At 38.9% G+C, this 24,152-nt stretch overlaps 3 protein-coding genes across 7 annotated transcripts; 1 reads left to right on the top strand and 2 right to left on the bottom strand.

The window, feature by feature from the left end:
- The first annotated feature begins 1,856 nt into the window (after positions 1-1,856).
- LOC134616522 (calcium and integrin-binding family member 3-like) lies at positions 1,857-5,334 on the top strand. 2 transcript variants are annotated; one of them, XM_063461370.1, is made up of 6 exons: positions 1,857-1,907; positions 2,637-2,671; positions 3,140-3,251; positions 3,747-3,894; positions 4,975-5,170; positions 5,313-5,334. In XM_063461370.1, exons 1-6 carry the CDS (start codon positions 1,857-1,859, stop codon positions 5,332-5,334), a joined length of 564 nt encoding a protein of 187 aa, XP_063317440.1. The 2 variants fall into 2 exon arrangements, with proteins under 2 accessions (XP_063317440.1, XP_063317441.1); XM_063461371.1 differs by lacking the exons at positions 2,637-2,671; positions 3,140-3,251.
- A 486-nt stretch (positions 5,335-5,820) lies between these two features.
- Positions 5,821-13,359, bottom strand: LOC134616521 (ras-related protein Rab-8A). The gene is made up of 8 exons (XM_063461369.1): positions 13,204-13,359; positions 12,615-12,675; positions 10,500-10,560; positions 10,318-10,395; positions 10,126-10,215; positions 9,170-9,235; positions 8,561-8,611; positions 5,821-8,411 (listed from the first exon to the last, which is right to left on the bottom strand). Exons 1-8 carry the CDS (start codon positions 13,325-13,327, stop codon positions 8,322-8,324), a joined length of 621 nt encoding a protein of 206 aa, XP_063317439.1. The 5' UTR covers positions 13,328-13,359; the 3' UTR covers positions 5,821-8,321.
- A 2,453-nt stretch (positions 13,360-15,812) lies between these two features.
- Positions 15,813-23,739, bottom strand: LOC134616498 (tropomyosin alpha-1 chain-like). Of its 4 annotated transcripts, none has more exons than XM_063461330.1 (9): positions 23,403-23,736; positions 21,652-21,777; positions 18,355-18,488; positions 17,463-17,580; positions 17,316-17,386; positions 17,136-17,211; positions 16,851-16,913; positions 16,692-16,761; positions 15,813-16,173 (listed from the first exon to the last, which is right to left on the bottom strand). In XM_063461330.1, the coding sequence occupies exons 1-9, from the start codon at positions 23,514-23,516 to the stop codon at positions 16,091-16,093; spliced, it is 855 nt and encodes a 284-aa protein (XP_063317400.1). In that variant the 5' UTR covers positions 23,517-23,736; the 3' UTR covers positions 15,813-16,090. The 4 variants fall into 4 exon arrangements, with proteins under 4 accessions (XP_063317400.1, XP_063317402.1, XP_063317403.1 ...); XM_063461333.1 differs by lacking the exon at positions 15,813-16,173 and adding an exon at positions 16,426-16,523 and having other exon boundaries at positions 23,403-23,739; XM_063461332.1 differs by lacking the exons at positions 21,652-21,777; positions 23,403-23,736 and adding an exon at positions 19,523-19,805.
- Positions 23,740-24,152: the final 413 nt, after the last annotated feature.

Genomic DNA, 24,152 nt, shown 5'->3' with positions numbered 1-24,152 from the left:
CTATATTGGTTATGGTTAAGATTAAGTTTTTAAGGGTGAAAGTAAATCTTAGTTAAACAGCAAACATAGAACACAATGTCTTAGGTAAATACAGTGGTAATATAATATGACTAAACAAATTAATAGTTTATTAAATGTGATGTAACAGCAAAATGTTGTATGTTGTTATATGATGATTTTAAAAAGTATTCACACATTTACAGTTAAACCATTTTCCTCTGCAAACAATAATTCGCATGAGTTGCAGTGTCCTTGACTTTTCTTGTTAATGTCAGTAACTTAACAGTTGATTTAAATAAATTCCTCTTGCCACCCAGTTATTCTTCACTAGTTTAGACGTTCCTCTCATTGCTTTGAGCCCTCAGATTTATCTTGTTAACTCTCTCTCCATACAATACAGCAAGAATCAATCCAGGAATATAAATCCTTACAGCAAGGAACAAAGGCAAACAGAAAAGACCGACAATTATATGGTGCTTTTTTTTAAGGCTTACTGACCACTCAAAACAGTTTCCAATAAAAGCCACAGTAAGTTTTTTCACACCACACGTTATTCTGCTTTAGCTACCTTGCATCCACACCTACTGATAATTTAGTATCACCAGTTAAGCTAACGTGCATGCCTTTGGACAGATAGACAAAACTACCAGAGCCTTCTGCTGCTGGAGAAAAAGATGCTCATGAAATAGGAGCATTAGAAAAAAGACAGAATATGCCGGACTATAAATAGAGAGTCCTTTAAAGATGCCCCATCAGTACAGTAAGGTATGTGTTCAGCTGTAAGATGGCACAGCTCTCTGTGACCTCGTATAAAACGCATCACAAGCTTAAGTCAAAGTGTTAGGAAGCTTTCTAAGAAATAGACTGATGTAATGTCTTTGTTCATTTAATGTCTTATAACAGCTCATAGGTGTTTATGCTGTGCATCATAACCATTGGTGTCTGACCTAAATTATGATGTGGTGAATCATGTGGTATGGAAGGCAAAAAACACAATATTTTCTATAATGGAAGCATCATTGAAATTGTTCTTTGGGGTCTTTAACGGGACCAGAGACTCTTGGGTTGTTGCAGACAGATGTGGATTTTTCTAAATAAAATATATGACCCAAAAGGTTTAGCCTTTATTGAGCCTGTATTTTTATGACTGCAATCACTGGTTGTTCTGGTAAGTTTCATCCTTATTACTCATCCTACCTGGAATAGAGTGAGGTAAAGTTGATGCTGTACACCTGCTATTATAAATCATAATCGCAGGATCAAAGGGAAGTTTTATGTCTGTGCCTCAAGGTGTTTCTGCACTCATTTTGTGTGCACACAAGTCAACACAAGTTCAGTTTTAAGTGAGCTCTGGAACACCTAAAACCTAAAACACTTCAAAACTTGCTTATATATCTATATCTATATCTATCTATAGATAGATAGATAGATAGATAGATAGATAGATAGATAGATATACACACACAACAATTAAGTTCTCAGCTGAAACAAAACTTGTCTCCCATCAAAAACTCTATTTGCCCACTACAAAACCCTGTCTCTAAAGAGTGTAACCTGAGCGGCGAACAAGGCGTTGGCCATAGAGTGCCACCAAAGGGGGTTGATACCACTTGGCATGATGCTGGACGACAGCCCTTATTCACTGTCAAAGGGGTTTCTATTCACAATGGAGAAAACGATGAAATGCCTCCATTATAGTGGGGACCAAAGGGCCCCGGTGCAGCCAGACACCTGATCTCCTCTTTGGCTCTGGCTTCCCTTTGTCAGAGTATTTCATAACTAGCATACCCACTTTAAAAAAGGACTTGATGCTGGAGCAGCGATGGACCTGAGACTCTGTTTTTCTGCACTCAGACATGGGAAATAAACAGACCATCTTTACGGCACAGCAGCTAGATGCCTATCAGGTTGGTATCACTCCTGTTTCTTTATGAATTAATTGATAAGGCTCACTCAGAATGAATGGAGCTACCGTTATCAGTATTAGCTTAACATCTATGAACAAGATTAATCCGACCTCTTCATACTTTTTATTAGCAAAAAAGAAAGGGATCCAGTCCCATGTGGTGCAGCACTTCCTGACATTCAGAGTCAGTGTTTTCCTGATATTGTGTGATGACTGGATTTGCTTTTGACTTGCATCATTATTGATGGAAAAAAAACTCTCAGAAGTAATTTGAGGTGCAAAGTTAGAGATGTCATATGGTAAATAAATGGTAAATGGCAAGTAAAGTATTTATAAATAAAGTTTTTCATTTGATTTTTGGTGCTCCTTTAATAGAGAAATGTTGGAGAAACATTAACATTTACACAAAAATAATTGCCATTTAAAAAAAGCATTGAATTTCACTGCTTTGATCCACCACAACATCGCCATAACATGCTGATACATGATAATAATAATAGTAATAGACAGACAGAGATCATTTTGCCTGTTTTGCAAGCAATTCATAATTTGCTTCCAAAAAAAACTGTATGTTTACTTCTCTACTTTACCAACTCAACTGTTATAATTACAAAATGCATAAAATTGTGTAAAATAAGAGTTTTTTATTGATGTATTGCTATTACTGAGTAAAGATTATACACATCACTGTATGCAAACAGCTCACATTGAATTTGAATTGTATTTACAGGACTGTACATATTTCACAAGAAAGGAAATTCTGAGGTGAGCCTACATTACTTCAGTTATTTTGGTTATACTTCCTGCTTTATGACATCAGATCATCCCTCCAATGCATAAAAGATCAAACCTACATAACTAAAAATGCACTCAGGATAAGTTGTGTTAGATCTCATTAATCTCCTGAGTCATTGCTTATGTAGCATGCTTGACAGAGCTGAATTTTGTTCTATTCTGCACAATACCATACTGTAACTCTAAACTAGACTATCAGGACACCTGTCTTGATGTGGGGCAGACTGCCACTGAGATCACAGGCTATTTTTACTGTGCTGGAAAGTGTATAAGTTGAATGTTTTCCGTTTTCAAAATAGTGTCCATAGCTGAAAAGCAAATTCTTAACTTAACTTTTCCTTTCTAACTTTTCCTTGTCCCTTTAAAGTCCAACTCTACATATTATAGGACATATCTTGTAATTCAATATTGATAGTTAATTTTTTAAACCTTTCCTAGACTCTTCTACCGCTATCGGGATTTGGCACCGCAGCTCGTTCCTCTTGACTACACCAACCACCCAGATGTGAAGTTACCATATGAGCTGATTGGCAGCATGCCAGAGCTGAAGGTAGTCCCGCTGCACTGGTCCGCACACGCCCTGCAGACCCGCGCTCTCTCCCTGTGTTCCCAATCCATAATTAATGACCAATTAATCGACAGAATTCTTTGAGCGGTTATATGTTACCCGACTCCTTTAAACTTGAAGGATGTTGGTGGGTCCCCGAGGACACACTTGTTGGAAATGGGTCAATTATATGCCTCTTTACTCAGTGACAGCAAGGTAAACAGGTGTGTTAACAAGCTGGTCACTGACATGCCCCAAGAAAGGGAGAGTGAGTCGGTCACGATCAGGGTCACGCCCGAGGTTGCCACTTATTCCAAGCTCTTGTGATTACTAAAGATAATTTTATGACTTTATTGGATTTCAAATAGAAAAACAAAACTTAAGTAAAATCACAAACAGCACAGTTTTGTTAGAACAGGAATGAACTCCATCACATCCAACAAGCATAAGTTAGTTGCGCTGAACATTTGTGTGTTCATGCTTTGACTGTTTGTTTAGGACAACCCATTTCGACAGAGGATCGCTGAGGTTTTCTCTGAGGACGGAGAGGGAAACATGACACTGGACGACTTCTTGGACATGTTTTCTGTCCTCAGTGAGATGGCTCCACGGGACCTCAAGGCCTACTATGCTTTCAAAATTTATGGTAAAATATCTTCATAAACCAAGGATGCTTGTCATTGTTTTTGTTTTTTTCTTTAAAACCAACGTTAATTCCAACCAATTTTTAAGTTTTTGCAGTTTCACAAATCATACTGTGCATACTTTACTACACTCGGTACATAACAAAGTATGTGAATAACCCTTCCTACTGCCACTGCAAGCTGAAAAAATAAATGTATTAAATTTTAACATTTTACACAAAATAAGGAAATATTTCATGTTAAATCTACTCTTCACAAACAACAATGCACCGTTTACATTTGTTTGCAAAAGGCAATCATGGAAACAAAATCGCTATATGTTAAACTGCAGAAAACAGCATTGACTTAAGCTTATTATTAGTTAGAATAAGGGCAAATTTAATGTTAGAGCCATGCAGATATACTGCTGGATTTTCTGCACCTGATTTGAGTTGTGAAAGAGGATGTTTGGTTTCAACATCCCAGACAGCAGACTGGGTGTTAAACACATCTTGAAACTTGCAGCATTTAAAGAAGCGGGTTGTCAGTAAAACTGAACTGATTATTGTGCAAAAAATGTACAATGAAATCATCAACAGTAATATATATTCATCCTGAAGGGTTATGGATCGGTAAACACAGCAGATGGTGAATGGAAAGTTTAGGATCATATACCAGCTCGTCAAAGCCTCGGTTTAAAAAAAAAAAAAACAGCTGACAACTTGTGAAACTACACACGAGAACTTTTCATTCCTTATTCAGACTAACAAAGAAGATAAAAGCTTTGAGGGTGACATAGTTACACTGTAATGAGAAGGATTGATTATAAGAAAACACAGCCTGCTTTTCTTTATTAAGTTAATCATACACTAAATATTTCAGCCACATTAACAAAATATAAGGTGAAAAAAAAGTTGTCAGCTTTACAGTTTCACATTTGTCCAAAACAATATATTAAAAACTGTCTTTTGTCCAACCAGATGAGTCTAAAACATGTTCAACTTACAGCCAACAAAGACACAAAAAGGCTTAAGTTGAATAATTCATTAACTGATACATTATTTGACCTGTTGATATTCCGTTATTATTTTTTTTTCTGTAAGATTTCAACAACGACGACTTCATCTGCAAGTCAGACCTGGAGAAGACGCTGAACAAGCTGACTCGTAACGAGCTGACAGAAGACGAGGTGAGGATGGTGTGTGAGAAGGTGATCGATGAGGCCGACCTGGACAATGACGGACGTCTGTCACTCGAAGACTTTCAGCACATGATCGTTAGAGCTCCGGACTTCCTCAGGTAAACCAGCAGGAAACATTTACAATAACATGTAAACCCATCAACAAGGACTAGATGTGTTATTTGGTTATAACTATTGACTCTAATATAGAATATTGTTCTTTCGCTGACTTTCGTAATGAGAAGTGTTTTCTGTTCACAGCACTTTTCATATAAGGATATAAGCAAATGAAGCAATCCTCTACATTTGCTACCTGGAATAGCCCCAAAGGATGGACTGGAAATACTTCAGAATGAAATCCTGGCATCTTCACATCTTTATCATTTTTTTTTTTTATGTAAAAATAAATAAAATGACCAAAATCATTGTTCTGGCATTCTTTAAGAAGTCCACGTCCAGTTTTTCTCTTACAGAAACACCAACAGTCATGCTGTGACTGCAGATCTTTCATCAGGTGGAGGCATCGGCCAATCCCTCAAGACAAGGCTCATTAGCTATGATTATCAACAGTGGATTTGTGTCTTGTATCAAAAGGGGTTCAGTTACACTGGACAATAAACAATAAACACGGCAGAATATTCCAGTGGGCCAATAATAGGAGAGCCATTTGTCATGAAAGCAGTCAGTGGGTAAACTGATAGTTTCCTGTGACATCCAGCCAATAAAGCCACTCAATTGAAACGCACAAGGTTAGTTTTATAACCTTATTTTATTAAATCAAAAGTTCACATATCTACAAAATTGTAGATACATTTTATATGGGTTTAGAAAGTACAGTACAATTTAAGCAGACCTATTTTTTAGTGATATTTACAATGTTTTGTTGATTTCTTTATATTATTGTCCCTGTGTACTTCACACTACATGGAATAAAATATGGCTGTAAAAAGGGAAACATTTCAAGAAAACAAAAGATATGACTTAAAAACAAAATCAAAGAGGAAGTATCATATTTCAGAAAAAAATTATACAGCTCAAGTCCCATAAAAGTTTGCTCCCTATGTTTCTGTTTATGACTTAAAGCTCGAACAAAACGGTGCTGTCTTCACATTTCAACACCCGCTCTCTTCCCGCTCAACAGTACCCCGCTGTGCTAAATTTCACCTGCACTGATGCACCAATGCAGCTTTAAATAAACAGAGCGTGTCCTCTCTTTTTGGCTCAGTGAATGACACAAAACAAAAATAACAAAAGCCCATACATTCAACTGTACAGCTCTGTAGGTATGTCTGAAAAAAAAGTACATTACACACACGCACAGGTCCGAGATTCACAATGCATAGCTCACCTATGACAGAATAGATTACTAGTGGTTAAGACAAATGGCCATGGTATTCATGAGGTCCCAAATTATTTGATATTACAAAAGGTGCATGAAACATATTGTCCCTCAATACTGTGCACGTAGGAACTTGATTTTAAGACTGACATAAAAATAGAAACAATGGAAACAGACTCAGAATCCACATTTAAGCTCAACACAGGTGGAGTGTACATAATTGCATCACACTCCCCAAATTAGCTGTCTCTAATAAAATACTGATTCATATTTGAAGTTTGGCAGTTACCTAAGATGCACTGTGTGCTTCTGGCACCACCTAGCTGTCAGATCTAATGTCCACAATGGGGAAAATAAACCTGTAAAAGAATGCAGAATACCCCAAACAGGGCCATCTTTAGCTTAATTCAAGCCTTCTCTATGTAAACTCATAAAATATTACTTTTAAACTACGGGTTGGCAAGCACAGTAGTATAAAAAAGAGAGGCTGAAAGACTTTTATCTTTTACACGCAGATATATGCTGAAATAACTTACAGTCTGAGTAAGGAAACATTTTTAAGAGAACTAATAACAGGGCAGTGGACTGCTAGCTGTGAACTACCAGAGGAGATCAAGTCCTTTGGGTGTTGTAAAATGTTGGTAATATATGTCCTTTATATTACCAAGACTCAAAAGGAGCAAAAGAAATTTATAGCTGTACTGTATTGCAAAACTATCACTTGGCACAGACTACACACAAACCACAATTTACTGGTAAAGTGCAAGGAGAGCTGCATGACAGCAGGGAAGGGGCAGAAGGGGCTTACAGTGTGAAACTTCAAGTGATTTTAACTGCTCATCAAACAACCAAAGACGTCATTCAGCTTAACTGCGACTAAGAGCTGGCAGAAAAAATTCAGACATCAATCTGAAAGCTTAAAACACTCAATCTATTTTACTTAAGAGCTGAGGCGACAGACCAATGGAGAGAAACAAACTTCAATAATAAATCGTTTAAAAAGTCCTTTTTCCAGATAAATACCAATAAGTGCAGCATCTCAAATAAATGAGATTGCTGCTTTTCTGCCTCATGTGACAATAAACTGATTATTTTAGGACATCTTTAGTGGCTTCAAACAGGCTGTGATTTCAAACTATAAATTAAGGACTCACTGTCACAGTAATCCTATTATTACAAATTTAAGACTGGTCATTTGCTACATCGAGAAATGTTCCTAAACAGAGTATTTGCATTTTCATCATTAGAATGACAAAAACCTAAACTGTAGTTTAAGATAATATATTCCTCTTCATCACTCACTGAAAGGAGGAGAATGCACCAATGGTGGAGTCATCATTTTCAGTCACAAAAAAATGATTGTCAAGGACAACAAGAGCAGTGCTCTTAGCTCATTCTGTCTGATCCTTGACTGACAGTGAAAAGGAAACCTGTACAGCTCTGTTTCACAGCAATTCAAGCTCATCGGCCTCTGGTTGAAATTTGTCACATAAAAAAGGGAAAGAGTGCTATTAAAAATAGATCTAAATATATCACATTTGTAATCCAGTCCACAAACTATTAATGACTTCTCATCCCTGGTTCTGCTACCGGTTGCGTGAATGAGTGAGTGAGGATAATGAAGAGACTAACATCTGGAGTAAGAGCCCATCCTTTGTGTTAAATGGAACATTTGGATAATGCTCCTGGCTGAGTCCTCCAACCAGCAGAGCACCGTGACCCATGAAGTCAACATTTATCCTTAAAATGGAAAAGATGAAACTCTGGAAGCTTTCAGAAGAGGAAGCAAGGAGGGGAAGTCCTCCATTTACTGACAATATAATGGCTTACGTGGGCTTTTAGGACTGACCATAGCTGGAGAGAAAGGGGGAGGAAGTGCTAAGAGCAAGAACAGTCTATTTATGTCCAGTCAGTATGAAAGGCCTCAGTCCTCAGAGTAGGCTACAGCGGAAGAAGCTGGTCTTTTTCTGAGGTTCTGAGATCTTTACGCCCTGACTGCTTCCTTGCGGTGTGTTGCCCTCCTGCAGCAAAAACAACAAAGAAAAACAAAAGACAAGTCAAAACACTGTCATCTGCTGCACAGTTTTCCACAAGCTGGAAAAACGCAAAAACATTCCATAAAAAGAGCCACAAGAGCGGCTGATCATTTTCCTCACAGTTTTATTCTTACCAATTTTGTGTCCATTTTTGATTTGATGTCTCTGGCGAGCGTCAAAAATGCCTGTGAAACAGAAAAGCATGCTTTCAAAATTCTAATCTTCATCTACTGTAAATTCAACTCAAGAATTTAAGGCAGCTGGACCTAACAGTCACAAGGTTCAATTAGATTCAATTTTATCTATATAAGGCCAAACAGTAACAACAACAGTCGCCTCAAGGTGCTTATATTATAGGGTAAAGACCCAAAAATAATAGAGAGAAACCCCAAAAATCAAACGACCTCTTTTGAGCAAGCACTTGGTGACAGTGGGAAGGAAAAACTCCCTTCTAACAGGAAGAAACCTCCAGCAGAAACAGGTCAACGAGGGGCAGCCATTTGGCACAACTGGCTTTGGGACGAAAAGTCCAGTTATCACCAACAAGGTTCTTAATTTTATGCATATGGGAGCTTCGCTATCTAACCACGAAAGATGACATCAATATTAGACACAAGCAGGTGACATGTTTTGGGGTTTTTCTGGAGGCAAATACTGTTGTGATTTAGCGCCATATAAATAAAACTGTTTACATGACGTATCAAATTAACTGTGCCGTGTGTTCTAGCTGACAAAGTGCTTACATTTTCCACGTTGATGTTGGACTTTGCGCTGGTCTCCATGAACTTTATTCCATACTCTAGTGCAAGCTGAAATAAATAAACAAATAAATAAAGCGTCAAAAAAATCTGCTGACACTTTTATTCAAAGCATATTACTTTAACATTGCAATAATGACTAAGATTCCCCCTCGACTGATGATCTAGGTGGAATTGACACGGAGTATCACCAGCTACTTGCTGGTTTCCATTAATGAAGTAAATTTATATAAAATGTACTTACAGTAACCCCTGCATGTAACCAACACTAACTCAGATGCATGTGTATTAAGGATGGGCATTTCAAGCAAGCACGCTATTTAACATTCACTGGGAACAAGTCGCCTATTTTCCAAAAGTTCACCCGAAACTGCTTTTAAATGACTATAAACAGCTGTGTCAGACTTTTCACCATGCTAGCTTTACCTCATTTCCATTTGTTATATAAATTTGTTCCATAAAAGACCCTTTGATGGCTGTAATAATGATTGGCTTTGCATATTACAGTGACATATAACCTCAGTCTGGCACATGGTACTTAGTAGTGCACCCTGTGGTTTAAAACCTAGCAGATGCTTTACTGCCACCTACAGGTAGTAAAAGTGCATTAAATCCAACCAGGCAATAATAAAAACAAGGAAGAAACACTTTTGTAAAATCATGAATATCCCTGATGTGAATGCACACAGACACGAGAAAACAGAATGATAACATGTCTTTCTGTTGGACTGATTTTAAACTAGATCTTAATGTAACTTTACAGTGGCAGAAACACTAGTTTCTCTTCTCTCCTCTCAGTTTCACTGTGTGTTTGTGATGGTGAACCTGAAACTGCAAGAACAGCCAACCATTCCTCCCCACAGGGCGATCTCACAGTGACTACATGAAAATAACTCTTTGGAGAAGATTATGTGAGCCCATGTATCTGTTAAGCTTCTCACCTTTTCCCCCATCTCTTTGGACACCTGCCGTTTGTCATTGATGTCACATTTGTTGCCAAGGACCATCTTCTCAACGTCCGCTGATGCATGCTGGATTAGGAGAGTTTTAATTTTAAAACTGTACATGATACCATACAGACTTTTGATGGGTAGAACGTAAGTGGATGAGTTTATATTTGGACCAGAATGTACCTCTTCTATATTCCTTATCCAGTTCTTGATATTTTCAAAGGATTTTTCGTTTGTGATGTCGTAGACGAGCATGATGCCCTGTAAAGAGCAGTACAATCATAAATAAATGCAGGTGAAGCTGCACCTTCAACAGGAAAGAGGATGTAAATCACATCTGTCTGTCAGCATGTGAAGATACCCACCATTGCACCTCTGTAGTAGGCTGTTGTGATTGTTCGGAAGCGTTCCTGACCAGCTGTATCCCTAAAGAAAAAAACATCATTAGTTATCAGAAAGCTTAAGGACAAAATATCAAATTGAATGTTTGTGGAAATTATTAGAAAAGTTAACACAAATTTCTAACCAATGTCAAGCATGACAGCTAATACACTAAATGTATATTAAAACTGATGAAACAGTTATCTTAAACTCGCTAGTTGAACAGGCTGATATAGAGCTGGCAGTGTAAAACACATCCAACATACATGTAATGGGCTTTTTAAATACCTCTTCATTGGTACAGGAGAAAAACACCAGCATACAGTATATTACTACTGTGTAGTGCTTGTGGGTAACTGTATTAAGAGTGCAACAGTGCATTAATGTAACAAATAATAAATTCACGGCAAACATCTCGGCACACAAAACTTTCTTCAACATAAACAACCTATAATACTAATATTTGCAACCTTACAATAATTGTAAAATTAAAATTATGCTAGCTAGGATTACAACTGGGTACGCCTAGCTAGCCAGGTAACATTAACGGTAGAAGCCAAATATGGCACTACATTGAAGTAAAAAGCCTAACAGGTGGTCTGCTAATAACTGACTTTAGCCCTGTTTATTAAAGTCTGGAAGTTGTGCGGCTTTATTTTTTGTGTAAATAACATTAAAATGTATTTCTTTTATTCTACATACACTCCTATCTGAAGTCTCTGTACACTATAATGTTCACAGACAACACTGTGATCTGTAGTGAGAGTTGGGAGGAGGCCAAAGAGAACTTGGAAAGGTGGAGGTATGCAGTGAAGAGAAAAGGATTGAAAGTCACTGAAGCAAGATAGAATACATGTGTGAATGAGAGGAAGACATAACATAACTGTGAAGAGCAGAGGTAGTAAAGCTGGATAAGTTGAAACACCTGGGGTGAACCATCCAAAACACTGGACAGTTTATGAGAGAGATGAAGATGAGCGTTCAGGCAAGGTGGAGTGGGTGGAGATGAGTGTTGGGGTGATTTGTAACAGAAGCTTAGTGGCATTAGTGAAAGGGAAAGTTTATACAAGATGGAAGTGAGACCTGCTGTGATGTATGGTTTGAGGATGATGTCACTAGCAAAAACACAGGAGGCAATGCTGGAGGTGGCAGAGCTGAAAGTGATCTTGAGGAACAGGTTTATAAATGACTACATCAGAGAGACAGCTCAGATTTGAGGGGTTTAGAGACAAAGTTATGCTGCACTTCATTTGCATCAAGAGGGATGTAAATCCTGAGCTGAGTATACTCCAGTAGTCAAGTTGGAGCAACAACAGGATTTGTTTAGCTACTTATCAAAGTAGAGCTGCTGCTGTAGCACATTCATGGATACAACCTGGTCAGTGTTCTAATTTAGCGAGTCACAAATACACAACAATGGCGGTGCAGACTACAAGTATTACAATTTTACTACAGTTCATGGTTGCCATTTTGAATTGTTAAGCCTGGTTTTTCTGAGGCTCCTCCAACTTTCCGAGGCCAAAATCTGACTTGAGGGAACAGTTCAGATGTAAATTCCATCTGCCAACTTTAACTAGAACACGCTATTACAAAGACAAAAAGGAAAAGGTTTGGGCATGTGCACTGGAGGAATAATTGAAATTGGGCAAAGAATGTTAAATATAGAGCTGTTAGTCAGGAGGAAAAGAGGAAGACCTCAGAGAAGATTAATGGATCTAGTGAAGGTCATAAAAGGGGTTTGGTGTAGCAGAAAACGAGGATGCTAGAGATAGGGTGAGGTGGAGGCATATTATCCATTGCAAACCATGCAATGTAATGTCCACTCATGGAAAAAGTGGTAGTGGTTAAAACACATTAATTTTAAAAATGATTACATCTGTGATTCTTATCACTGATAATGTATAAGAAGCACATAAGCAGTGAAGTCAAGTATTAAACTAGAGCTTGTAAAGTGTATATACATAGTGTAAAATACTGAAAATAATTATTTGAAAAAAAAAATCAACCAACACTAAATGTGTATTAAAACTACATTAAAACAATGACAAATACAAAACATTGTCGGCAAAATTATGTCACATGTCCAGCATTAAACTTACCATATTTGTAACTTTATCTTCTTGCCGTCAAGCTCTATTGTCCTAATCTTGAAATCAATGCCTGCGATTAAAATAAAAACCCAACATGAATGTCAAATCATAACGATAGCTTAGTAGCTCGGCTCTAGCTGTCAACATTGGCTAAGTCTACTTTTTCAGCAAGAAAAATAACACCTACGGGCTGCCAATAAGCTACAGGAATATGATAATAAACAACCATTACACCGTCAAATATCCGGGTTTCATATGTCTTCCAAGAATGTAGACGGAGCCAAACGGCTAATGTGCTACTCGGCTAACCGTCTTGGTTAGCAACCCGGCATCAGGTTATTATACAACAAAACATTTCTGCTTAAACATGCGCCACACGCACAAACAAAGGTTATCAGTGCTTCACTTCACTACACTGAATTACCTAGTCAATTGTACTGCTGCTACTTTAGCAAATACACATTCTGCCTATATGAATGTAAAAGAGAAACTAGTTCCTTCTGCTGAAATCCAGCAAGTAGACGGCCTCACCGAGGAAGCCCATTGACGTATTGTAAACAGAGAATGACTCGGTTTTTGTTTCCCCCCAAATACTCACCTATAGTTGAAATAAACGTTGAATTGAAGGCGTCTTCCGAAAACCTGAACAGGACGCAGGTCTTCCCGACACCAGAGTCTCCGATTAACAGTAATTTAAACAAATAGTCGTATGTTTTCGCCATACTTGATATTATTGCGGAAATCCCGCCCGGCAAAGAAGCAATGTAAATGAACTGGAATGACGCCCCCTGCTGGCCCGGAATTCAACAGCGTTTCAGACTGTGACCGTGAGGCTTTTAGGTTGTTGGCTTACTTAAGGTAGACCAGGTTATAATTGGAACTTATTTAACTTGTGCTACTTTATGCTTTTTTAAATATACTGCACTTGTTACTCTACTGTATAACTATAGCCTTAATTCAATATAATGTTTTGTTCTTGCCATTTTATTATGCACACCTTGCTAGTACCAGTATCATTCTTCATGGCATAGATTTAGCAATGTGCTCCAAACATTCCCCAGAGATTTTGGTTCATATTGAAATAATAGCATCACAAAGTTGCTGCAGATTTGTCAGCTACAGATTCATGACGTGAATCTCCATCTTTGGGTTCCACTACAACCCAAATTGCTCTACCCAGATTGAGAGCTGAGGACTGTGGAGGCCATTTGAATACAGTGAACTCATTGTCATATCCAAAAAAAACCCAGTTTGAGATGATCTGAGCTTTGTGACATGATGTATTATCCAGCTGGGTACACAAATTAAGGGATTGACATGGCATTAATGGATGGACACGGACAGCAACACCAGCAACCTAGACAGGCAGGGTTGGCATTCAAACAATGGCAGGCAATACTTTCCCAGTTGTCTGTTGTCCAGTTTTGGTGAGCCTGTGTAAACTGTATCCTCAGTTTTCCATCTTTAGCTCATAGGAGAGGCACCTGTTGTGGTCTTCTGCTGCTGTAGCCCATCTGCTTCAAGACTTGATGTCTGGTGCTACTCTGCATACCTTGGTTGCAATGAGTGGTTATTTGAGTTGCTGTCAGCTTCAACTCAAAGCTTGGTATACATTCACTGACATTAATACTACTACTACAGTATTACATTGTTTCTTACATTTTGGTATACTTGGAAATCAAGGGAAATTCGTGTTCATTAATTAAAAAAGCAACTTCCATTTGAATTACAATTCAACTAAAGAAAAAAAAACCTGAAATGCAAATTACCACAGCCTAAAAAAGGGTCAATTAGGACTTCTAATGAGGTTGGAAAATAGAGTAAAAGTGAAAAAGGAAAGTGGAAAGATGAAAGGCAAAACAACTAAATTATTACAAAACAATAAAAATTATTTATTTAATGGTTTATCTTTTTTTAATAGCTGTTTAAAGTAAAAGTTGCATTTAAAAGCGAGTTGAGTGAACAGTCATTTTACGTATTCATCTGTTTCTGTGTGAACGTGTTGATAGGCATATAGCATAAGCTAGGAATTTTGGTTTAGTTTAGTAACCAGGAGAGAGAAAAAGTGTTTTTGTGCATCCATGTCTTAAGGAGCCTTATTTTTATATTAATAACGTTAATGCATAGTGGTGTTAAATATTATATTGTACATTAAGAAGGTCTAATTGTATTCAATGACATATTATAATTTTTTTGATAGGTGTAGTAAAAATAATTATAGATCCATTTATAAAGATATATATACATGTAACAAGGGACTGTGTATTAGATAGGTATATTTATTTATAATATATATGTATACATTAGATTGTATGATCAAAACAGATATAAATGATGAGCTATAGTGGTAGGAATTAATAAGCATTTGCTTCCTCCTTCTCCTTTTTTGAATGGGAAGTGGTCAATTTTTTGAATTGACCACTCTTTTGAATGAATATAGTGGTTTTATTTGTGTTCATTTTCATTTGTTTTTTATGTGTCTTAACACTTGATGTGTTTGAAATAAGGATTTGATTGATTGATAGTGAACACTAATCTAGTTGTTGTGAAGGTTTTGTTTTTGCTTTTTTTTAATCTAATTGAATTGTAGGACTTTTCTTTTTTGTGTTAATGCATTTTGAAGCGTCTCAAAAACGGTTGTTTCCAAAACTTTCCATCAGATCACACAGCCTACTTTACTGCCTGGACTCTGTCATGGTCTGTTAACAAGACCCACACGATTTTGCAACACTTTGTGCTGAAGCCAATAAGTGTTGATGCAGAGTTGGATCGTGTTTCTAATAGTGAGTAATTGTTACACAATATGCAATTGGTTTAATGTTGAGGACGTAGTCTTTAACTTTTCATTTATTGCTCAGTAATTATCTTTACTATACGGCATAAAGCAATTGGAACTGTTTATTTTACAGCTCACAGTCACAAGAAGCTCGATAAGAAGTTTGAGGACGCACTTATACTCTGATAACATCTTTAACATTAACCTCATGCGGTTGTATGCCATTTCTTGATTATAGCACTCAGTGGCATTACTGTTGTGAAAGAAGAGATTCAGCATCTGCAAAAAAAAAAAGCTGCTGTCTTAGCACAGAGAGCACAGTGTGCATGTCAGCACATGTAAACTGAAGGGTGAGCTCTTTTCCCTGGAACGGTTTATAGATGTGTGTTGAAACTGGCTTGCGGATATGACACAAAACATCAGCAGCAGCATTAACACCGTCGTCATCATCGGTTTTATTTGTGCACAGAGTTTGGTCTACAACACAATTCCTAGCACCAATACTGAAATCATGTGGACCCAAAACCATTTTTTTAAAAAGGAAAAGGAACAAAATGGACCATAAATACATAAAAGGGCTACATGTGTTTTACAAATTAAGAGTGAAATTGCAAAAAAAAAAAAAAAATGGATGGCATGTAGAAAATCTCTTTTACAAAGTTGTTTGTTTTTATTTTTTTTTTACTTATTTGATGTTCTTCTTGGCATTTTACAAGCTATTGAGCTCCTGCAGTGTTTGGTCCAGGACTTGGTGCATTCCTATGTTTTCTTCTTTTGCGTGTGATAGGTTCTCTGTAATGAAAAGCAGCAGGAAATATATAATATAACTGTTTGTCAGGTAACAGGTAAAATTGTAAGCCTCAAAGTGAGAAAAATGCACAAACAGCTGCAAAATGATGAAGAGCAGATTGCAGTGAACGACAGAAGGCAGTGTAAAAGAGAAAAAGGTCTTTATTAAGCTTCAGTTTAATGCAAAAAGAAGGAGAAGGGAGCTCTGAATGCAAAGGAATAAAAGAGACAAAGTGCTTCTAAAGATGCAAAGTCGGCAGAGTGCAGGGTTTACAAGGTGTTCATATCATTGAGGGCATGATCCAGCTCCTCGCTGATAGCCTTGTATTTCAGCTTCTGAGTGTACAGTTCATCTGCAGGTCAAAAGGCAGAGAGTAAGCGGGACACAGGAGGTTGAGAGGAAAAAGTTTGCAGGCCATGAAGGGGAAATCGGAAAAAGAAAGAAATCACAGAGCAGAAAGTTAAAGATTTATTACAAGAAGGAGTGTAGGGTAGAATATGAGGGCTGAAAGAAAGCGTACCTTCTAAGTCATCTATGGTCTTTTCCAGCTTAGCCACTGTCCTTTCTGCAAATTCTGCACGGGTTTCCGCCTTTTTCAAACAGTAAATACATTAAAATATATATGCAAAGCTTACCTCAGAAAACACAGGTTCAGCTTAAGCAGAGTGAATGAATTTACCTCTTTAAGTCTGTCATTCAGGACTTTAATCTCCTCCTCATATTTGTCTTCTTTCTCAGAGTACTATGCAGACAGAGAAAAGCAACAACTTTTGTTTGTGCCATTTTAGGATGATCAGGGTACTTCCCCTGTTTTTTAGGTGATGGTAGTCGAGATGAGGATGCAAATAGTGAATGTGAGCACGAAACAAAGGCACTTAATGTGCTGCTGATCCTGTTGAGTGGCTGTATTGGGTGACAGTGGTGAGTGTGGATGTGTGATGGTGTTCTATGATAGTGAGCTTACCTTCTCAGACTGAGCCTCTAGAGACTTGAGGTTGTTGGTAACATTCTTAAGCTCTTCTTCCAGGTCACTGCACTTACTGAAAGAACGAAAAGATGTTGTTTTTTTTTCCAATAACTTGCTTAGAATATATTTAAAATTCACATATTGTGGTGAGAATAACTGCACTGAATTTCTCCTTACAGTTCTGCAATTTCTGCCCTCTCTTCTGCCCTCTCCAGCTCACCCTCGAGGATGACCAGTTTACGGGCAACCTGGAATGAAATCACAGTTGAACATCAGCTGAAGCGACATCTCACAAAAAAATAAATACAATCCGTCCGTTCATACCTCCTCGTATTTGCGGTCAGCTTCCTCGGCAATGTGTTTGGCTTCTTTGAGCTGCATCTCCTGGATCTCCATCTTCTCCTCGTCTTTCATGGCTCTGTTCTCAATCACCTTCATGCCTCTAAAGATGGAAACGATGCAGAACATTTAGTCCAACAAGACCATAAAGACACTCGACATTGCAGAGGTAATCTGGGAGTCTCTCTAAAAGCTGACTTAACTCAGTAACCACCAACTTTGCATTTCCAACAGTTATTTTTTACCTGTCAAATTTCACTGACAGGCAATGGCATCTATGCACTAATGGGATTCTCTATCTTTGTATCACACTGTGACTTGTATGGCTCTGTATACAGTTCTGTTATCAAGCCTTCCTGCTTCAGTTCCGATGGGCCATTTAATAAGCCAACACAACAAGACAAGTCAAATGATAACTATCACATAACCTTACTGTTCTGTTTAAGCCTCTAGTTTTTGTGCTATTGCCGTTTTTGATTTTTCCTTGAAAAATAAAACTTCAAACTTTACAAAGTTTTACAAAGTATTGCTTTCATTTATTTTACTTTTTTTTTTTTTTAAAAAGTCAAGCAAACTTTATTTCCACTCTGAGGGAATGAACAACACATTCCAATAGGCTTCCCTCACTACTCCCAGCCAATGAAAATGAGCCAGTGAGGGTGATTTCAGCCAGTTCACTTGTGTGCTTGCTCAGTTTTTTTTTTTTTTTGTGCCACATGAAATAGGCTGAAGCCTATCTGCATGGTAACAGCAAACGCCCGTGATAGTTAACTTCAAGACGGTGGGCTGTGTAGAACTTTCACTTAACATTAAAACACACAGTGACTCACAGCAGTAACAAATACATCTGAAACTACAGATCTATGCTGATTTTCACCTTTCGCTCTCATCTGCGGCCTTCTCGGCCTCCTCCAGCTTCTGCAGGGCTGTGCCCAGTCTCTCCTGAGCACGGTCCAACTCCTCCTCCACCAGCTGGATCCTGCGGTTCAGCGATGCTACTTCGCCCTCAGCCTGTAGCCACAGATTGAGAGAGATAGGGAGGTCGCAGGTCAGAGGCCAGGAAGGAAACATGAATGCAGCCAAAACAGGAAGCTACGCTATTATTTTTCCCCCCTTTCATTCATGGCTTTAAGAAGATGTCAAGATCAGGTCCTTGCATGTCTCCGTTTCATTTTCTTTTTCAGCCTTAGTGACTTTGATGAGTTGTGGACTTTGCAGCCTGGCTACCTGCTTTACTAATATGCTGACACAGGATAAGGCAGTGACAGCTTTTTTTTAATAAACATGCTGGCATCTGATATTTTACAGCTGTCTTCACTTTTGTAGTGTAAACCAAAGCATGTTTGGGAGGACAACAGCTTTCTTCTTCTCAGCCTGTTTCCCACAGCACTGATAGCGCAGATAACCATGCCTGCTCTCTCCTTCCTGTGTAGAGGCTCAAGAGGAACAGGAAAGAGGATTCCGGGCACCTTTTCAGATGGACGGTGTGTCAGCTGTTATTCAATCAAAAAGCTCAAAGGGCGCAAGGGAGGGAAAAAAAAAAGTTTTGAATGATTGACAAGAGGTGTAACTGTAAGATTGTACCCTTTAAAACCTTCAATTTTACATTTTCTTTACAGTCAAACAACCACACTGACAGTTAATGAAACACCGGGGACTCTTGCAGCATTTCTTGGTGTTTTGGTAGATATATGGGGCGGGCTGGAGTTAGATAACACAGCCGAACAAAAGTCTGCAAAGGAATGTCGACACAGGGATGTTTCAACTTGTCTCTGTAACGACTGTATAGAAAATAAGAAGACAGAAAAAACTACAGTTTTTTTTTTTTTTTTAACCGTTCTCTGTATGCAGAGGTTTCGGTTTTTATTTCGCGCGTTAGGTGCGTTATTATTACCGCTACTTTGCAAGTCCAGCTCTCAGGAGTGCGTAAACGCTTCAGTCCCAGATTACAGTGAAGATGCTCAACCGGTTTGCTGGGATTACAGATCAAGACAAAAACTAAAAGAAGTTCACTTCAAGTTGGACCAAATACAAACTGATCTCACTTTTTCGCGCAGTTCCCGTTCAGTTTCCAGCTCCTTTTGTACTGCCAGTGCGCGATCTTCTGCCTCATCAACTTGCTGCTGGAGGGCTTGGATTTTCTTCTTCACGGCCTCCATAATTCCGACTGTTTGGTTTCTTTAAACGGGGATTCGTCTGAACCGGCAGTCGATACACTTAAGTTATGAATTCGCCTCAAAGTTGCAGGCTCTGTGGAAATCTTTTCTCGGGCAGGAAATCAGGGAGGTGCGGTGCTGGGACGGCGGAAAAAAAGGGCTGGGAGTTTTCAGGAAATTTATGACGAGATCCTCCAATCATGTGAAGAAGCCTGTCTCAGATGACATCACAGGATTTAGGAGGGGAATGTGGGACTTTTTTTTTTCCTCCACAAAGGAGGTGTGTAAAGTCACTTTTTTGTGAGGCCAGGGTTTTCTATTGTGGACTTATATGGCAAAGTGAAGGTGTTGCAACTGCTCGGACTGAAGGCAGAGGAAGTGCACTGTCAGAGTTATTTGTCTGCTGTTAGATAAAGCGTGAATCACGTTTAAGGGATCATCGTGTGATTGGATTTGGTTGTCTGAGAGAGAAAAGGAAGGAAAGTAAATGTCAGTGGGGGATGGTGAAGGAGAGAGAAGCAGGTTGTAAACTGTATCAAAGGACCGGAATCAAAAGTCCAAAGATTTACTTCTAGTGGAGGAGGAGGAGGGTCAAGGGTGGGGTGGGGCCGTAATAATCCTTTTCACTAGGGGTTGTTGACCTGCAGTGGCGTGGAATGTAAATTGATTTGGTTGCAGACATGACCTGCAGCCATCGGGTGGCGACACATTTCTTCATCGCCCCCATTTGCCTCCTACTCTTCCTCCCCCTCACGTTTTCGTTCTTTTACTACATTTATATGTATCGGTAACCCCCCCCCCCCCCCCCCCCCACACACACACACACACAATGAGTGTGAAATACATTAGAAGGTGAAAGAAGCAAAAAAGTATTTGTGGCCACCTGATAACCTATCAGAGGAATAAAATCATCTGTTATCACCTCTAACCTTTGAGGTCGTCTCACCTACTTCAGCTCAGATTTTTACCTGCTTTGTGAAGCTGAAACACTTTCCAAATCCTCCTGAAAACTTCACAGACTTGAAGGGAAGAGAATCTCCACGAGCCACCTTCAAAACCACTCTTTTCTTTCCCGGTGTCAGATCAATATTATTATATTGGTCATGATTCACTCCCAAAAGCAAACTAAGCCAAGTCTGTGTCCGGATTTATTTTGTTTGTGATAAGGCATAATCCCCAGTTAGATTGCCATCATTTTCCTGGAAAGGATATGTTTAAGCAATAAATACATGACATAAATGTAGATGGTCTCCAAAGGTCGGCAGTCATTCAGCATTGCACACTGCCTAGGTATGTTACTGTAAAGGCCAGACTGAGGAGAGAATAACATCTCAGCCCCAAAAAAGGCCAAAGCATTGATTTCATTAGAAACTGCAGTACGGGGTTCTCTGTTTGCTTAGGCTGCATTCCTGAAATTCTTTGGTCGGCAACAGGCTGACCAAGTTGTGTCTGTGCTTGAGAAATAGCTCGGCTACAGACCTCAGTGAACCACCAATAACTCTGTGATTATCTCCACAGTCTGGGTTAGAAGATGCAAGATAATCAATTCAGGATTTCTGGGTTATTAGTTTACATTGCGGTGGATTTTTAAAAAAAATTTAATCTGAAGGCAGTTCTTTAAAGTAACAACCATTCATGTCTTCTTTTATTCCTATCCTATTTCAATATGTATTATTTTATGTATGACCGTCAGTGATTTAATCACTTCACGTTCATATTTTGCACTTTAGAAACAACCAAGCTGCACTAAACTATTGGGCGAGTCCAGACATTTCCTTTTTTGGGTTATGTAAGCAGAAGAGGCAACTCTTCATCTGAGTCAAGCACTTTAGCCAATGATTTTGTTTAAACTAGCTTTGACAGAGAGGAATGTGTGTCCATGTTACTGGTCCCCTTTTTCCCTCTCATAGAGTGATATCTATTTCAGTCCATATGAAGTATTTGATACTGATATTTTAGAAGCTGTGGGGTTCCACTGTAATAATGCCTTTCCGATGGCGTCTTGGTGGTGAACTCACGTCTGTGGCCTTCTTCTCCGACAGTTCCAGTTTCTCCTGAGCATCCTTCAGGGCCTCGGAGTACTTGTCCAGTTCATCTTCTGTTCCCTTCAGTTTCTTCTGCAGAGCGAGCAGCTCATCCTCCAGCTGAGAAAAGGCAGATGTGAGAGAAAGTCAGGAATCAAATATAGATTTTTGTTCAGTTAAAGTGAGTATGATGAAATTCTGGTATATGACAGAAAGCAGTAGTGGGCGATAGATCTTTTACAGATCACTTAAATGTTATTTTGGGATAATCCTGATGTATTTCAGAAAGATGAATTTCACTTGAAGATAAGGAGGTGAAAATACGTAGTGGGTGCATGATTTTGGACTACAGCTAGCTCCTCTCAACAAATACATGTGTGCTGTTATTTTAATTAGGGTTATTCTTTCCACTTAAAAAGCTCCAGAGTCAAACATTCACCATGAAGCCTGTAGATTATGTGAGGTAACTAGGACGTTCCTTCTGAAAAGACACATAGCTGCAGAGTCTGGGTGGCCCAATCCTTTAATTGCCGCCAGAGTCTGTGCCTGATGTTGTGTGTAATAGATGTTAATTTTGCATGCAGTTTTGTGTATTTTCAGTGCCTTTCGTCAGCCTAACTGCACTCTGAAAGTCTACTCATCATGCCAAGAATAGCAAAGAAAGCATCTCTTAGCACTATTTGAGCTGCAGCCATCCCAACAAACTAAAGAGCTCTGCATAATCTTCTAGGATTTCATGCTGACTGTTCTTTGCTCCGAAAGACATGCTGAGGGTCCATATGTGCCGTGCCAGTGACAACTGATGCTCCCTGTGCTCTCTGAGGGAGTTGTTAGGGCATTAGCTACCAGAGAGTGGATCTTTCCACTTTCCACTTGCTCGATCCTTCATCCTGGCTTTGTCCGAGTCTCTCTAACTTGCTGCTCTCTAACATTCCTTTCATACCACATTAATGATGACACCATCTCCCACTGTGCGATAATTGCTTGTATTTAGAAACCTCGGATATCCTATTGCATCTCCAGATTCTATTTTGTTTGTATCAAATTAAAGTACACTGTCATTAAGTTTGGCTGGGAAACATCATTCTGTCTGTGGCTTGAGCGCTGCGGCGCCAAATATGGGGGCACAGAAATTTATGAGGTTTTATATTGTACAAACTTCACTTCTGATAAGGATGCTGCCAGAGTCAAACCGTGATATTCTATAGGTTTGTTTTAACCTGGCAGCTTTTCCTTTGATTCAGTTCAGATAATAAGCCTAGCTCTTGTCACTGCCATCTCTGTGGATATCCTCCACCGTCTCCTACTGCAGAACAAGGAGCTCAGTATCAACTGATCCCTGTGATTCAGCATTTAGGGCTGCTGAGAAATATATCAGCAATCTGTAATTGTGCTTTGGTGTTCTTATTTAGTATTTTAGATTATGACTGAACTTTAGCAACAAAAATAAATCAAAAACTATTTCAAAAAAAACTATTATAGAAAAAGTGAAAAAAACAACTCAACAACTTAATAATGTTGTAATACAACTGCTATCAGTAACTTTACAGATACATTTAGATATATAATCCTGATATTGAAAATGTCCACATTTTTTTGACAAAGAAGATTCCTCATATTTTGGAAAAAAGTAATTATTAAAATTAATTTATGCATGTGTGGTGCATTTATTTCATTTGTTGTAAATATGCTGTGACATTTTAATATTCCTGTATTAAACATTAAACTCATGAGCCACGCGTCACCTGCTTGCTTTTATCTTCCGCCTCCTTCTTGTCGGTCTCGGCCTGTTCCGCCCTGTCGATGGCGTTCTCCTTGTCCAGCTTCAGCATCTGCATCTTCTTCTTGATGGCCTCCATGGTGACTGTTTGGTGTCAGCGTCTTGAGATCTTTATAAAATGAAGTTTTGTAGTTCGTTACGGGGAAAAGCTGCTGCAGATGTTCAGAGGAAGACGCCTCACAGGAGCCCTCACAAGGTTGACAGGGAGCGCAACTGGCAGATGCAGAGAGGAGGGAGCTCGGAGCGAGCGAGCACAAGAGAGGAGGATGCAGACTGAGAGTCGGTGGAGCTGTATGTGATTTAAACTTGACAGGAGGTTTGGAGACAGCCCTAGTCCCCAGTGACAGCCCTTTCCCACCGGTTACCCCTTTCACCACTCCCCACTTTGGCTCCTCTAGAACTTACTGTTGCCCCCCACCCCATCCCTAATCTAAACTTCACCTCTCAAATGCTCTTTGGAGGGACAGCATGGTGTAGCCGTTTCAGCATTGACCAGCCTATGTCCTTGTTTGGATTTTTATGCAGATAAAAAGCAGGAAAATGACCAAGAACTCACAAACTTCAAAAGGGAAATTGTTCACATTAATAATTTTTGCGGCTTCTCGCCTCTCTTTGGGCTATCTATATGCCTGTGTTCTTACTTAGGAATGTTCAAATTGATGTTAATACCAGAGTTGGTTAGAAAGGGACATAGTTTTCATTCTAGCGCTGAATG

The sequence above is a fragment of the Pelmatolapia mariae genome, linkage group LG18 (assembly GCF_036321145.2).
Source record: "Pelmatolapia mariae isolate MD_Pm_ZW linkage group LG18, Pm_UMD_F_2, whole genome shotgun sequence".
Taxonomy (NCBI): domain Eukaryota; kingdom Metazoa; phylum Chordata; class Actinopteri; order Cichliformes; family Cichlidae; genus Pelmatolapia; species Pelmatolapia mariae.
This window is presented reverse-complemented; position numbering and strand designations above follow the sequence as displayed.